This window comes from Drosophila novamexicana, unplaced genomic scaffold (genome assembly GCF_003285875.2).
Source record: "Drosophila novamexicana strain 15010-1031.04,08,12 unplaced genomic scaffold, DnovRS2.1 tig00000564-arrow-pilon, whole genome shotgun sequence".
Classification (NCBI taxonomy): Eukaryota; Metazoa; Arthropoda; class Insecta; order Diptera; family Drosophilidae; genus Drosophila; species Drosophila novamexicana.
The window spans coordinates 1,271,750-1,288,051 of record NW_020824810.1 but is presented as its reverse complement, the minus strand read 5'-3'; the positions used below and the strand labels follow the sequence as shown (position 1 = coordinate 1,288,051).

Sequence of the window (16,302 nt, the reverse complement as noted above, 5' to 3'; positions counted from 1 at the left end):
GTTATCGCTGTTATCGCCCGCCGCCATATGGCAACACTGTTGGGCGGGCATTTTAAATAAATGTAACGAGCGGCTTAAAGCTATATTTGTTTTTTTTTTTAACATTTATTTTTGTGTTTATTTAAATAGCAACTAAATAACAATAACTAGTATAAAGCGGAGTATCCAATAGCATTACATCACCCACCGTTTTGCGTATTAAAAGTACAAAAGTACATGCTCATATTTAGTTTGATTCTGATTTCTGAAAATATAAATCGATTCATTGAATTGTAAATAAAAACAATTAAATAAGAGAAAATATATACGTGTTATGTTATGTTTTTCAAGTGTACAATCAAATTGAAAAGGTTATTTACATTGTAAATGGGTTAAAGGATGCATGTTTTATGTATATCAAGTTGTTTTTTTTTTTTTTTGTAATTAAATGCTTAATACTTAATATACTAGTTAGTACAAAGCACAAAGCCCATTAGAACAAATTAACTAATACTAAATGCTTGTGCATTTACTGCGAATGCGAATCCAAATATAGTATAAATGACAAAAGTCCACTGGCTCATGGTGTGTTACGGCCCAAGTCCGACCCATAGATTTAATGGGTTCTAGCGCGACAACAGCTTGCCCTAGAAAGTTGGACGTAGGTTGGGCATGAATTGGAATTTATGCAAATATGCGTGTGTGGTGCACATATGATTGGGATTTGGTGTAGTTGGCCCGATGAAATACGTATGATATGCATGTAAAATAATCGCATTGATTAATATTGGCACAAACAAATGCCTCGGCTGCACAATATACCTTTCTTACCTGCAGATAATAGTTCATCAAGAATGTGAGCCCAATGCCAAGACCAGCGGCAAATATGTGTGACAGATACAAATTGGGGAGTGGACGGCGTTTGCGCAACAGGAACGAAAGCAGCGAACTCTTCCGATCCGAATACGGCGGATAGCGTGCCCTGTACGATAGCATATAAAATGGAATTAAATATATGTGTATATAAACATGCATAGAATATGCCACTTACGATGCCATCTTTTCGCCCAGCATGGCCAGGTTCTTGCCCAGGCACGACTTCTTGTGCGTGAAGGTATCGAATCCATATTTGCCATGATAACTGCCCATGCCGCTCATGCCGACGCCGCCAAAAGGCAGGGTATCAACTGTTAAGGGGATATCCCAAAATGTTATTTATCAATGCCAAAGCAAATATATACGGATTATAATTGTGTTAGTCGCAGCACTGCAATATTATTTAGTTTTATTTGCACAGCCAAACACCCGGTTGTTAATTAAATATTCGCACTCAACAAATTGCTTAATTATTTCACAAGCAAGCATTTCGCAATTAAATCAAAAGCCAATTAAATAAACAATTTCAAACCAATTCCGACAAGCAAATTGTTAATATAAACACATTTACTAGGCGTTGTGTGTGTGTGTGTGTCTTGGCAGGGTATTTGTGTCTCGGTTTGATTTGTTACTTTTGCAAAATATAAATATGTTGCAATTTACAATATAATTTCGAGCTGGGCGGACAAGTCAACATTCAACGATTTTGTGCTACATTCAAATTGCATAAACACGACTCTAAATTAAATGTCAAGTCTCAATTAAAAACTAAATTTCTACATTTTTTCTTTTTTTGTACATATATACCTCCGACGTGCATTATTGTTTCGTTGCTGCAGAATCCGCCGCTTGTTGTATTATACTTGAACTCTTTGATCAATTTACTAGAGTTCGAGAACACGTAGAGTACAAGTGGTTTTTCTCTATATTTAAAGCGGAAAGGAAGTACAAAACAATTAAGATACAGTTACAGATTGGCTACAAAAATATTATACAAAACATGCTAAACTAATTAACTAAAACACATACTGGAACAGTCTGGAGAGCGCATGAGAGTTTGATGAATTACAAAATCGAATGACTTGGTATTATAAATTGAGAAATATCGAATCGAATTCAGCTAGGTTTATAAGCAGCTCGAGTTCTCTTCACGCCTTATGCTAACTTTCTTCATTTCTTTGATAATTGCCGCTAGATTTGAGCCGGCGACTGCCCGCTTGTCAGTCCGACGCTCAGGCAGGTCACTTTTGCCTGGCTGCGTTTAACCTACTCAAAGATCAGACTTTCTGCGGAAGCTTCAGTTCAGACTCGTCGTAATGCTACAAACTCTTTTATATATACATATAAGGGATTAGGGGCGACATTAATATACACAGAAATCAGGAGGTTTGCTAAAAGAAATGAAATTCAATTTTTACAACAGAACCGTCACCAGATTTTTTGTTTACAACAATTTACTTACAAATATTTAGCAAACTTAAGACAAAACTAGGCACAGGCAGAGGGCGGGCAAAGGGGTGAAAAACGAGAGAGGGGGGGGGGGGGGGGGGGGGGGTGGCAACCGCAACCTTTATGCACAAATTGTTGTTGCAGAATTAAGAACTTAACAGGCACTACGCTTAGTTCAAGTAGCTAAAGGGCAGATGCATAAACCATATAGATACATATACATATATAGATCTATATAGATATATATATATATATACATATATTTAACCGCAGCCAAAGTTGAAGTCGCATAGCATCCATTTACATAGTTTGATTTACATTTTCAGGATCTTACCGGCATAATGCATTATCGTGTCATTGACGCACATTCCGCCCGATTGTGTGCCATTCACGAACAGATCGAGAACCTCTGTTTCCGATGTGAAAATATACAGGACGAGCGGATTTTCTCTAATTTTGTGTGGATTGTTTCAACGGAACATGTGTTGGCATTATTATCAAATTATAAACGAATGCATTTTCGCGGGGGACAAACAAAATAAATCGTATGTTTGTGTGTGTTTTTGATAGATGATCGAGGACAATGATAGGCGAGATGAAATTTGAATATGACTATATATTCAGATATAAGCACACTCGCTTTGGGCTTGGCGCAACGAACAGACATACCTGGCATTGATGAACTTGATCGCATCGTAGGCATTCTCAACTGTGTAAATGGGCAAGATGGGGCCAAAGATTTCCTCTCCCATGATGGGATCGTCTGGCTTAACATCAACTAGAATTGTGGGCTCTATGAAACGCTCGCTGGCATCGTATTTGCCGCCCACGGCAACGCGACCGGACTTCATCAGACCCAACAGACGCCTGAAACGGCCAAACAAAAGCAAATTACAAATACAATTTATATAAGAGAGAAGGCGTTCAGTTACTGGAAATTGTTTTGGTTGATCACACGACTCAGATCCGGGCTGCTTTGTATATTGTCGCCGTACCACTCCTTGAGCACCTCCTTGGCCTCGGCTATGAACTTTTGCTCCATCTCCTTGGAGCAGAGTATGTAGTCGGGTGCAATGCATGTCTGGCCACAGTTGATCAGCTTGCCCCACAGTATGCGCTTGACAGCTGTGCGCAACTCCACCGACTTGTCAATATAACAGGGGCTGCAATAATAATCTAAGTTAATCTACAATTTATACATTTATAGGCAGCAGCTTACCTCTTGCCGCCCAGCTCCAGGGTTGTGGGCGTCAAGTTCTTATTGGCCGCCGCGTGCACAATTTTGCCGACGCGCGTGGAGCCCGTGTAGAATATATAATCGAAGCGTTTGTTTAACAACTCGGCCGTCTCGCTGGGTCCGCCGCAGACGACGGGATAACAATCCTGGTTTCAGATAAAGTAAAATCATATAAATTGCATTTGAATTGAAGTTTCATGTACGCACATTATCCAGATATTTGGGTATTGTCTCCGCAATGAACTTGGCGCAATTGCCGGCGATTTCGCTGGGCTTGAGCACGACACAATTGCCGGCAGCAATGGCAGCGGCAACGGGCACCAGCAACAGCTGCAGCGGATAGTTCCAGGCGCCAATTACCAGGACAACGCCAAAGGGATCATTATAGATCTGCACATCGTCCAGCATATTGACAAACGATTTGTCCGGCTGTAAGAAATTAATCAGTTTAGCTATTATATATTTCTGTGGAGTACTGTAGAGGACGCACCTTTTCGGGCTTGACCCAGTCGTTCAGATGATAGAGTATGTGCTTGATGTCGTTCTTCATGAATTCCGTTTCCACAATTAAACTCTCCTGTTTGGGTCGTCGCAAATCAGCCTCCAGGGCGCTGATAATCTCGTTCTCATGCTCCTCATAGCAGCGCAGTAGATTTTCCAATTGCTTGCGTCTAATTAACGATAGATAATTGAGATATTACATTAGGAGAACAAGTTGAACGACTACTAGATACCCTGTAGCCTGAATAACTCCGGATAAAACCCGAAATAAATGAACAATTCAATTGTTTTAATACAATTTGTTAAATATAAGACAAGCCAAGGCTTGAGCCAAACCATGTCAATGGCAGGGCGCTGGTTCAAACCGCTAACACATATCTTAGGATCTATGTGAAATCCCGAAGGCTAAAGGATTAATAAGTTGCGATTGACCCATTTGAAATGATTACAGGGTATACAATTATTACAAGCCAGCTGTCAACACGACAAGCTTGTAGAACAAGGAATCACATTAGAATACAGCCAACTATTTTTTCGGTCTTTGATCTTTAATATCGGCTAAGTTTTGTGCAATTAACGAACTTGCGAAAAGTAGCAATAACAATAACAAGTACTCGAATAGCAAATACCTTAGATCAGAGTCGTCGTTTATGCTGAGTAATCTGACGATGAAGGTCAATGCTAATCGATAATCGAAACCGATTTGTTAATTAATTATACAGAATTTGGTTTTAAAAATGATTCTACGTTTCGCATATGACTCAACAAAGCGACATCAGCTGCTCGCTGCTGGCCAACATACAGAATCTATATGTACATATATTTAAATGAAATCTAGTTAGAACTGTAAAACCGGTCGACCTACCGGCGCATTACCTGCTGCTGAAAGTTTCAGAGGCTAGCAACATCAATGTGTTCTACATAATACACATGTTAATTGTGTGTGTGTGTGTAGCAGCTGGTATTACCCGATTTTGTTGGGAAAATATTCGTAAAGCTGGTGGAATTTTCGAAACGTGTGAAACACGACTGGAAAAGTGGATTCATAAAGATCCTCGGAAAGGAGCTTAAGCTGGAATCTTTGATTCCCAATTCCATTAAGAATGGATGGATTGTCCGAAATGCTTGAGCGGAGAGGAGTTTGAGCCCTAATCTTTGACTCCCAATTCCACAGGAAGGAGCGGATTGCTTGAAATGTGTGAAACATGCAATGTGGATTCATAAAGAGGAGAGCTTAAGCTCGAATATCTGATCCCATCCACCACTCTCTAGTGGATTGTACGCAATGTTTGAACGGAGAGGATCTCGAGTCCGAATCTTTGATCCCCAATTCCACTGGGAGGAGTGGATTGTCCGAAAAGTGTAAAAAAAAACGTCTGCAACGCAATTTCTAACCATTTTCGAACCCCTAAGTTAGACACGTGTCTAATTCCTAGGGTTTCCAGCTGTTCCTCAATCAGTCAATCAGTCAGTCAGTCCGTCAATCATTCAGTCAGTCCGTCAATCAGTCGGTCAGTCAATCAAAACAAGTGGTTAAACAGGGTCAAATTCAGTTGCAATTCTAGCTTCACTCGATTCTGCGATATGACGTGTATTAGGCAAATTATAGTAATTATATATAGAAAATATCGTACCGCATATAAATGAAGCAATTATCGCCATGTGGCATTAACTCTTGATATTCAATTTAGAAATACTAAGCAACGTTTTGGCTTTGGGCGACATAGTATGTATTTATATATATATAGATATAGATATATATCTACGTTTGTATTTAAGCTTAGATGTTTTCTATGCGCTTCTATGAAAGAAGAAGGCGAAAAGCAACAAAAATGAACGCAGAACTCGACACGTTTCCTCAGAGTTTATTTGAACAAGAAAAAGATCATGAAACTAAATGGCTATCAACCTTGGCGCGGGGGGCCAAAGATTATTCCGCACTTCCGTTTCACACTTTGTATTTTTTTTTTTGTTTATTAACATATCAAATTTGGCGCTTGTCTGTGTGTGTGTTTTATATATGCATGTACATATCATATCTCTCCAAATAACTGTATGTATTGTCATGTCTAGATGCGAGCTATTAAAGTAATTATTCTAGCTGGTCGCAATTTAGTTCGAGAAAGTACTAAAAAAAACAAAACGAAGATAGGATCAAAGATCGCGGCCTGTTTAACACTAGAGTCTAATGCATATGTATGTGTGCAAATTTAGTGCAAAAGAAAGTGCTAAAAGTGAGTACAAATGTTCCAGTGCGCTATTTTTCCCTTTTAATATATGGGTACACTATAAACATGAATGATTGTATACTGATAATAATCGATTCACAGAATGGGGCGCAGGGTGCCACCAATGTGTGCACTACCGACTCTTGTTCTAAATTCCATATGTAAACATTTTTTAGACTTCAGTCCTGTTATATAAATAGCTATCTACATTTCTTATCAGAGCAGAGCAACGCCTTAGCTCCAAAGAAGACACAAAGTTCAAGTGAACGAGCTCAAAAGCTCTTTCTATGTTTGTACTGTGAACCCAAAATGAACTACAGATATATCTGAGTGCATGTATATATTGTTTGGTATGTGTATGTACGTGTGTCATCATGTTTTTTTTAAACTACATCTATACAAATGTTTGCATGTGGTAACGAATTGTGTTACTTTTTTAAAGACGCCGCCAGCGTTGCGACAAAGCTTGTAATTTACAGTACATGACGACCTGCTTACTACACATGCACTAACTAAAAGATAATAATAATTAAATTTAAACAGCCTCAGCTGCTATTGCTTGTTTTGGGCTTCGGCCGAAGCCAGCTTTGGTTACAGTTACTTACCGAAAGCTTACGTTCCTGGTCTTGCCGCTGGCGAAGGCGAGACGGGCGCGCTGCAGTGTCTGCTCGTTGTTCATCGCAATTGTTGTTGTAGTTGTTGTTGGTTTTGCACATTCGCAATGATCGGGTCGTGTTGTGGAGTTACATGCAACACACACACACATACAGATGCACGGACATGAGCGCATATGCATGTATATAGGAAGATAACGAAAACGAATGAAAACGACAAAAATCAAATAAAATCAGACGAATAGAAGGCTTAATGTTTGTTACGTGCACAAATGTTCGTTAATAATTGTTGTTGTTATTGTTATTACTATTGCTCTCCTTGTCGTTTTTTTTTGGTTGTGGTGCTCGCAATAAATTGCATGCGGCACATACTACATAACTAATTTTGTTTATTTGCTTTTGCCGTTGCAACTGGCAACTGGCATCGAGTACAACACTCACATCATCGAAATTTGCCATTATATCAGGCTGTGCAGGAGCGGTTGCGGGTGCGGGTGCGGGCGCGGCGTTTTCGCTTTCTGCTTCTGCGGAATAAAAGAAGAAACACACACACACACAAACAAGAATAAAAAATTTTGTTTACTCCGTCTCAATGAGGCTGACTTGCACATTCACTTTTTATAATTATATATATATTTATTTACTTTTACTGTTTTTTTTTTGTTGGCGGGGCACAGAGACACAGGCTAACCGCAGAAGCTGTGGCAATGGGGCGTAAAAGCGAGCGATTAATTGACAATAAATGTACGCGCAACGCACAAATAACAGACAAAAACACAACCGACGACGTTCACGACGACGAGAAGATTGAAATTGAATTGGCGAGCAGTTGACTAAATCAGCCGCTGTGCTCTGCCTTAATCGTATTCAATTCTTAAACCCGTTTCGAAAAAGCAAACACCGCGTGCCAACCTCGCTTAAAATGCCCCACAACAAATACAAATCGGACCGAGTGAACTAAACAGCTGTTGCGAGTGAACGATTTCGGCTATCGAGTACGAGTACTGAGTACCAAGTATCGGAATGCGATTATTGCCGGTCTGTTATCGCCTGTTATCGACGCACTCCGATAGTTTGTAACGTTTATTTGGCTAAGCTTGAACAACGAAATTTAAATGAGCCGGGCTGTAAGCTAATTCTATGAAATTTAAATGCGGATGCTTTAAATGAAGATCTGTTTAGCTATAAGTCAGCGTTTGAGTATATTATTTACATCGCGTATATCTAAAATAAAATCTTTACCTCAGCAAAACAAGTGTCACAGCACAAATGCCGGTTGATACTGAATGAAATATTCTGCTACGCTGGCGTTGTCAACTCTTACTAATCGCAGCAAACATATTTATATATTTGCTGTTTATATACTGATAAAAGCAACAAGCGCAACAACTGTGCGCCTAATCTTTATGGTAATTGATACAATCAGTGGAAATTCTATATAAACACATGCTATGCCATCTGAACACTTGTTTAATATAATTCCACCCAGGTGCAGCTGACCTACACCTCCAAATATTGCCCACTAATGATGATTGGACGCCAGTCAGCATGATGGCGCAAATATATATATATATATATATATATATATAGGGGTTTACTTACCAATATTAATGACAGTTGTTCCATCGCCTGCATCTAAGTAATAATATTAATAGAATTGTAGAGAATAGTTGTTCATAATTACAGGCTTACCTTTTTTGTTTGTGTTTTTGTCACTCACATAAATAATGGGTATTGACTGCGTTTGTTGTGGATAATTGTCCGACATGTTGACAATTTGTTAGTTTTTATTTTCAACAATTATTATAAGCTTTAATTGTTAAGCTTTGAAAGCAAACGCAGCCGCAGCTCAGTTGCAACTAAAGTGAAAATTAAGTAAATACAAGATTTTTTGCTAGCTGCAGTTTTCCTCAGCATACCCTGTAATATGTAGGGCAATACGATTATTTAATCGAATATGTGACATAACTAAATACCTAAAGCGAAAGCGAGTTTAGATTCATTTAAGAGGTAAAATTCGTGCGATTTATGAGTTAAGTATTTAGAGTATTTGCTGCAATGCACCATAAAACCAAGCTACCCTTCACGCATAGGGTAGCTACTTATGACAGTTTAGCACCATTTCACTGGGAAATTAATATGCAGCCACATATGTTTGGTTTTTTAATTGTGTAAAATGCAAACAAACTCTGACAGCTGGCAAACTTTTTCGATTAGTTGTTCAATAATAAATTGCCTAATTAATTTAAACGTTGCGAAAAAGAACAATTAACACGTTTCACATATCATTTATTGCACGGCAATATAAAGTCCAAGCTGTATGCAAAAGCTCTGCACTTGACATATACGATTTATAAACACCCCATCCTAAACAGTTTCAAGGCCCTCGCTCGGCCCATTTTGGCTGTACACACACTTTTTACATAATACTTAATGCATATGGCGCCGGGTGACGTGCATTACAAGCGTTTTTCCATTCATTCCCACTTGGCATTGCGGGTCGACGACACTGGGTCACGTTTACGGCGTTCGGTTCAATAACAAATACAATTACTAGACTGGTTACGGCTCATTGTTGCTTTGGTTTCACTTTCAGGCCAGCATCTCGCCGCGTTTAATAGTTAAGTCATTAACGTATTACACAATAAAAAAAATATACAGCTCATTTTGCTTTTAATTGTTATTCTATCGAAATTGCACTCAGAAATCGCATCATTCACAATTTTACGGCTCAGTATTCACTCGATTTTAATGAACTCTCACTCGCTCTCTCTCTTTCTTACACACTGTCTCTCTCTCTCTCTCTCTCCTTAAATTGAAGATCAGCCAAACTTTGTGCGCTCTTCTGGCAAGCGAGAGGACCCAGGTTCAATGCAACTTCTTCAAGTTCTTAAAAGATACAAGTTTTTTTTAATTATCTACTTTTCAATTTGCTTTTAATTGTTATTCTATCGAAATTGCACTCAGAAATCGCATCATTCACAATTTGACGGCTCAGCCTTCACTCGATTTTAATGAGCTCACTCTCGCTCTCTCTCTTACTCTCTCTCTCTTCTTAAATTGAAGATCAGCCTTAGTGCGCTCTCCTGGCAAACGAGAGGACCCAGGTTCAATGCAGCTTCTTTAAGTTCTTAATAGATACACTTTTTTTTAATTATCTACTTTTCAATTTTCTTTTAATTGTAATCCTAGTGAGATTGCACTCAGAATCGCATCATTCACAATTTGACGGCTCAGCCTTTACTCGATTTTAATGAACTCTCTCTCGCTCTCTCGCTTATTCTCTCTCTCTCTTTAATTAAAGATCACCAATATTAAGTGCGCGCGTAGCACGGTGGCTAGGCGCTCTCCTGGTAAACGAAAGGACCCGGGTTCAATGCAGCTAAAAGTTCTTTCTTAGATGACGATTTTTTTATCCACTTTTAAATTTTGTTCTGTTTATATTCCACTTTTACGATAAGTTTCGCGCTTAAATTTTGAATGACATCAATATTTTTCACTGTGTAGGGGCAGGCGCGTGTGTGTTTTATTTTTGTAGTCGCATTAATTTATTAAACGCTTATCGTGCGGCTGGCGACAAAATCCGAACGCCCGCTAATACCAGCCAAAGGCCAATTGTGTACTGAGCTGTCTGTCCCGGCGCTGATGGAGCTGGTGGAGCCGGAACGTTATGCTTTGGATTACGAGTTTGATTTGATTACAAGTCGAGGTTGGGCCAGCGCCTTTGCTCGATTTGTATGCACAACCTGTCGCCGCCTGACGAAACCAAATACCCATTCAAATACATATATCGAAATCTTTGTGGCACGCATCAATACTCGAACCGAAACCGAAACTGTGAGATTGTGAGACTCGCAATTTACCCAAAGTATGGATATTATGTGCGCCTGTTCGTCGTACAGTTAATTGGAATAGATTCACCTGACGAACGGGCCAACGTTCGAAACACGTCTGCGGCTCGAATCCGGCCAGACGGGGCGGCTTACGCTTTGCGTTAGGCCCGGGTTTGGCTAGTTTTTTTTTATAAATATTTCGCTTTCAATTTTGTCAATTTTCTTATGTTGTTTTTAGCTGCGAGTTATGCTGTTATTCCAGTTTAATTTTGTCCAATTGGTGTAATCAGAAATCTTTAACAAGACCAGCTGATTTTGGCAAGACTTTACGCAATTAAAAGCTAAAAAAAAAAGCCAAATATTCTGCCAAAAAAAAAAGAAAAAACTAACTAGCTTGCGTGATTGATGAGCTCCCGGGCGCTCGGCTACTTTTAACAAACTTTGCACATTAAATTAAAAAAAAAATTAAAAAAATTTTTTTTTTTAATTTTTTGAGCAAGTCGAATACATAAATACCCTAACATAATATATATTTAGTTCGAGTTTTGCATTTTGGAAGCTTACATACAAATCGTATCTTATTTTAAGAATAAAATTCCTTCCAAAATGTCTTAAATACAGTACTTAAATCAAGAATTTGTATATTTCCATTGCGTTTGAATTATGCAAATTCTTGTGGTAGAAAATTATGTTAAACTTAATTTAAGAATATTAAAAAAAACATAAATCGCTTCTAAATTTAAACTAGAAGATAAAGTTTGACTTAATTTAAGAATATTAAAAATCAAAAATCGCTTCTACATTTAAGAAAGTAAAGTTTAACTTAATTTAAGAATATTAAAAAACAAAAAAATAAAGTTTGACTTAACTTAAGAATATTAAGAAAGAAAAATCGCTTCTAAATTTAAGCTAGAAGATAAAGTTTGACTTAATTTAAGAATATTAAAAAACAAAAATCGCTTCCAAATTTAAGAAAGTAAAGTTTAACTTAATTTAAGAATATTAAAAATCAAAATAAAACTCATATTCAAATGTAAAAATTAAGTTTAACTTAATTTAAGATTATACAAAAATAAAATGAAGCCCAAATTAAATTTAAAAAAATTAATTTAGGAATATACAAAAGCAAAATGAGCCTTGTTTTAAGCACTTTTATGCTTAATAAATAGGATATTCAAATAAATTAAATAATAGATAAATATTAGGAAAGGATATTCAAAAAATGACTAAGACAGCTAAGGTTAATGCTAATTGAGCTCTGCGCCGCCTCTGAATAAACTGGCAAAAGATCTCGTATAGATGATTTGTTTACTTTTAACCGGTTATTGAAAGACGCTTAAAACTTTAATTTTTTTTTTTTTTTTGGATTTCATCTACTCGTACCCCCAGCGGACCCTGACCATGAAGATCAGACTTGGACCCGCAGCTAGATTGTCAAACAGCGCGACTCAGTGACAAGTTGATCGCCGTCTAATTACTTTAATAATATGATTGCAGTACATCTACTAACTAAACAAATCTAATTGTGACTGGACTTTCGTTAATATGTGGTACGTGATTAAGATTACGCCATTAGCCCCGTCCATATTTGTTAATTTGGCCCAAAAGTCACGCGATGCCAAAGCTCCGGTTAATTGCGAGAGTCCGCAATTACCTACAATATTATCGTCCATATATATATATATGTATATATATACTATATCATTTTAATGCCTAAGACTTAAATGTAAAAATAATTAAAGAATTATATTATTAACTCATCAGCAATTATAATAAACATTTACAGAATAGCTCAAAGAATATAATTCAAGCTGTCTTTCAAATATGATTTCTTTATTTACAGAGATTGAGATCTTAACTCTTCCGATTTTCGTAGCATAACCTTAGGCGAACTCATAACTCGAGAAATATTAAGTTTACTTTAATAAAAAAAATCGAAAAACTTTTTCCTCAAAAAATCAAAATATGACAAAGTTAGAGCAAGTCTAAAACGTGAACTCAGAATCTTGTATGTCATAATTTAGAGTAATATTTTTAGAATAATATATACAAAATTTGACAACAAATTTAAATGTCAAGTCAAACTAGAGCTCAAACCATGAACAAAAAGTCAGTCCGCATTCAAATCGGGTAAGTTTTAACCAAGTTATGACAGTTTGAAATTTTGGTACACCCCACAAAAATAATTTTTTAGACAAGTTTCGAACAAAAATTTTGTTATCCAATTGAAAAGCCAAAGCAAAGTAGAGGCCAAACTAAAAACAAAAAGGTGTTCGCCGTGAAAATCGGTTGAGTTTTGAGCAAAATATGACAATTTGAAATTTTTTTAACGAAAAGTGTTTTCTCTTTTAACTTCCTGAAGATCTTATCAAAGGGAAATAAGTATATTAAGTTGAATTAAATTTAGTAAAACATCGAAATTATTTTATTAGTGTATAATTTATTATTTAAATATGTTATAAAATTTGTTTATCGTATAAAATATACTCTTATTCTTGTCCCACATCAATATATATATATACATATATATAATATATATATATAAATATATATATTATTATGGTATGCATGTATATAGAAAAATTACAATTTAAGTATTGTAGAATTTTGTTGTTGTTTGTTTTTTGTTTTTTGTTGCTTTCCACACTATTACACAATTACAATTTTTAACTGCAACTCGTTATTGTTATAATTTGTCGCCTGGATGTAGTCCATCTCAATTGAATGTTATTTTAATTTAATTAATGTACTTATCATGTATGTATATATGTATTGTAATGTAATACTTGTGTGTACCTAGTACAATGCTTCTGCTATGTAAATATATATATATATATATATGTATGTGTATTTTGATGAATATCTGTTTCGCCTATGTCTCTAAATTGATGCCAGAATTGTGAATTTGATGAAATGCAAATCATAGGAGAGTTTCAGCCAGTGTTGCCAAACGCCAACTGTCACCACGACGGCTGACGAATCAAAATTTAGCCGCAATCAGACGATTTGGCAACACTGTTCTCATCATGCTCTCTTTTGTTTTTGGTTTTGTTTTGGTAATTTCCTTCGTACAGAGTATATAGTTATTAGTTATGCACTATGTTTATGTATGTGTAGTTGCGTACGTAGTAGTAAGAATTTATATATATATATATCTTTTTGTTTATATATATATGTATGTATGTGAATATCGTATGTATTTATGTAAGTAGTTTGAATACGATTTGTTCAGCATTTAAGTCGCCATTAGATGAACCAAGCATTTGAGTCGGTGTCTGTTACAAATATACAATTCGCAGTTCGACTATTTTGATACACTAGATGTATGTATGTATATATATATGTATGTGTGTACATAAATGTATGTATGTATGTATAGATGCCTATATGTAGTATTCATTATAGCTATATATATGTATGTATATGCGAAACCAGTAGCTGGCCTACAAATATTTTTTTTAGGGGTTTCTTCTTTTTTTTTGTTTTTATTGTTTTTTTTTTATTTTTTTTGTATTTTTTTAGTGCGTGTTTTTTTTTTTTGTTATAATTCTGATGTTGTTCTGAATGCTTATCAATTAAATTTGTACTCGTTTTGTACTCAATTGCTCCATAATTATTACATAAATGTATGTTAGTATGTATGTATGTATGTATGTATGCATGCCTATGTTTAAATGTATATGTATGTATGTGTATGTACGTATTTGCCCAAAATGAAATGGAATCAATTAAATGCTAAACGGTTTTGTGTTCAATACATACACATAAATGCATGCATGTACGCATATGCATGTGTGCATGTATGCATGCACGCATGCGTGGTATGTACGCATGCAGTTGGGATTTTTATTTCGTATTTCGTGAATTCTTCTTGTCATAGAAAATTTTACTCAAAATTGCATTTTGATATAAGAATTCAGTTAATCGACATGTTATCAAAATTTCATTTGTTTTTTTTGTTTTTTGGGAAAATCATTTTCACGTTCATTTCCATAGTTGTTTAAGTCATTTAGTTTTGTTGGCTTACAGCTATATATATATATATATATATATACATGTGTGTGTATATATATGTAAGTATGACAAAAAATTGAATACCTGATTTAAGTTTTGGATTCGTTTTAGTTCTCGTTAATTAAGCTACTTGTTTATGAGCATTTAGTTATATGTATGTTGTTTCTTCTGCTGCTGCTTCTTCTTCTTTACACGTAAGTGTGGGCAATTTTTTTTGGATTTTTTCTCTTTACATATACATATGTATGCATGTATGCATGCATGCATGTATGCATGTACATTTGAAGTAAAAAAAATACCTGCTTGCATTGAATTTTTTTGGTATGTAAATGTTTAATTAACTATTTTAATGCGCAGCTGTGTGCGTGTGTGTGTGTGTATGATATTGATGATTCTAAATTGATTTTTCTTATATTTGTTCATTTTGTTTTTGATTCTTAAGCCTTTGGCAAATTGTTCAGTATTCATGACTTTTAGTTTGTGTTTAAGTTTAACATACATATTAATAAACTTTAAACTTTAGCTATACATTTATATGTGTGTGTGTGTGTTAAATGCTTTTTATTTTTAATTATGGCATTCGGTAGTACTTAAATCTCAATCTTGGTTTACCATTTATATTTTTTTCTTATATTTTTTACACAATTTCAGAACTGTGGCTTTTAGAAAACGGCGCTCATTTGTAATGATTTTAGTATTTGCTTCATTTTTTTTTTTCGTTTTTATATTATTTTTTAGTAAATCTCACACATGTAGAAATATTAGTAAAATATGGCATTTCTCATATGTCTCATATATGATATATATATATATATAGATGATATATATATATATTTTTTGTTTTTTGTATGGTTTTCTTTTTGGTTTGCAAAATTTGAGGAAATGTTTTGATCTGGTTTCGGACCAGAAATCACAAAAAATGAACGGCGCTTTAAGGTATATAAGTGTGTGTGTGTGTGTGTGTGTGTGTGTGTGTATGAATGAGTTTATGGCAATTACAAGAAATCATATACATATACATAATATATGTATGTATGTGTGTGTGTGTTTGTGTTTATGTGTGTGTGTGTGTGTGTGTGTGTGTAGCTTGCCTTCAAATAAAAAAAAAGCATTAGCTCTTAAGTTTTACGATACATTTGTTTTGCGGTCATTTTAACACTAAGTACGACTTGTTTTGTATATAACTACGGGCTATTATACAGATATATATATATATACACATATATGCTATACATATATATATATATATATACACATATATTGTATTTGATTTAATTATGTATTTTTGTGTTTGTTTGTTTGTTTTGCGCATTAAATGCGTGTTGCTTTTTCAGAAATGGAAGGAGTTTTAGCTCAAAACTCTAATTTTACGTTCGAGTTAAGCACAACAAATACGAGACTTGACAATGAAACGAAATTAAATAACTAAGAATATATATATATATATAGAAAAAAAAGAATACATGATTTTCTTTCTTCTGTTCTTCTTCTTTACCAGTCTAGGTTAAGTCAGTTGTTGTTGCTTTTAACTGTCGGTCAAAACAGCTGACTGGCTGTCAAAAATTCGGCTA

General features: G+C 35.4%; 1 protein-coding gene across 3 annotated transcripts; it reads right to left on the bottom strand.

Annotated features, from left to right (window-relative positions):
- Positions 1–85: 85 nt before the first annotated feature.
- LOC115762503 (aldehyde dehydrogenase family 3 member B1) lies at positions 86–7,734 on the bottom strand. 3 transcript variants are annotated; one of them, XM_030704743.1, is made up of 13 exons: positions 7,529–7,734; positions 7,326–7,408; positions 6,876–6,934; positions 4,032–4,212; positions 3,749–3,970; positions 3,524–3,687; positions 3,237–3,467; positions 2,974–3,171; positions 2,639–2,754; positions 1,031–1,166; positions 811–961; positions 513–626; positions 86–244 (listed from the first exon to the last, which is right to left on the bottom strand). In XM_030704743.1, exons 2-12 carry the CDS (start codon positions 7,341–7,343, stop codon positions 606–608), a joined length of 1,497 nt encoding a protein of 498 aa, XP_030560603.1. In that variant the 5' UTR covers positions 7,344–7,408; positions 7,529–7,734; the 3' UTR covers positions 86–244; positions 513–605. The 3 variants fall into 3 exon arrangements, with proteins under 3 accessions (XP_030560603.1, XP_030560601.1, XP_030560602.1); XM_030704741.1 differs by lacking the exons at positions 2,639–2,754; positions 7,529–7,734 and adding an exon at positions 1,663–1,778; XM_030704742.1 differs by lacking the exons at positions 513–626; positions 7,529–7,734.
- Positions 7,735–16,302: the final 8,568 nt, after the last annotated feature.

Coding starts and splice junctions, on each gene's coding strand:
- LOC115762503 (XM_030704743.1), bottom strand. Junction 4,213..6,875: donor ACCAGGAACGTAAGCTTTCG/GTAAGTAACTGT, acceptor ATCGTTAATTAG/ACGCAAGCAATTGGAAAATC. Junction 3,468..3,523: donor CTGGAGCTGGGCGGCAAGAG/GTAAGCTGCTGC, acceptor TTATTATTGCAG/CCCCTGTTATATTGACAAGT.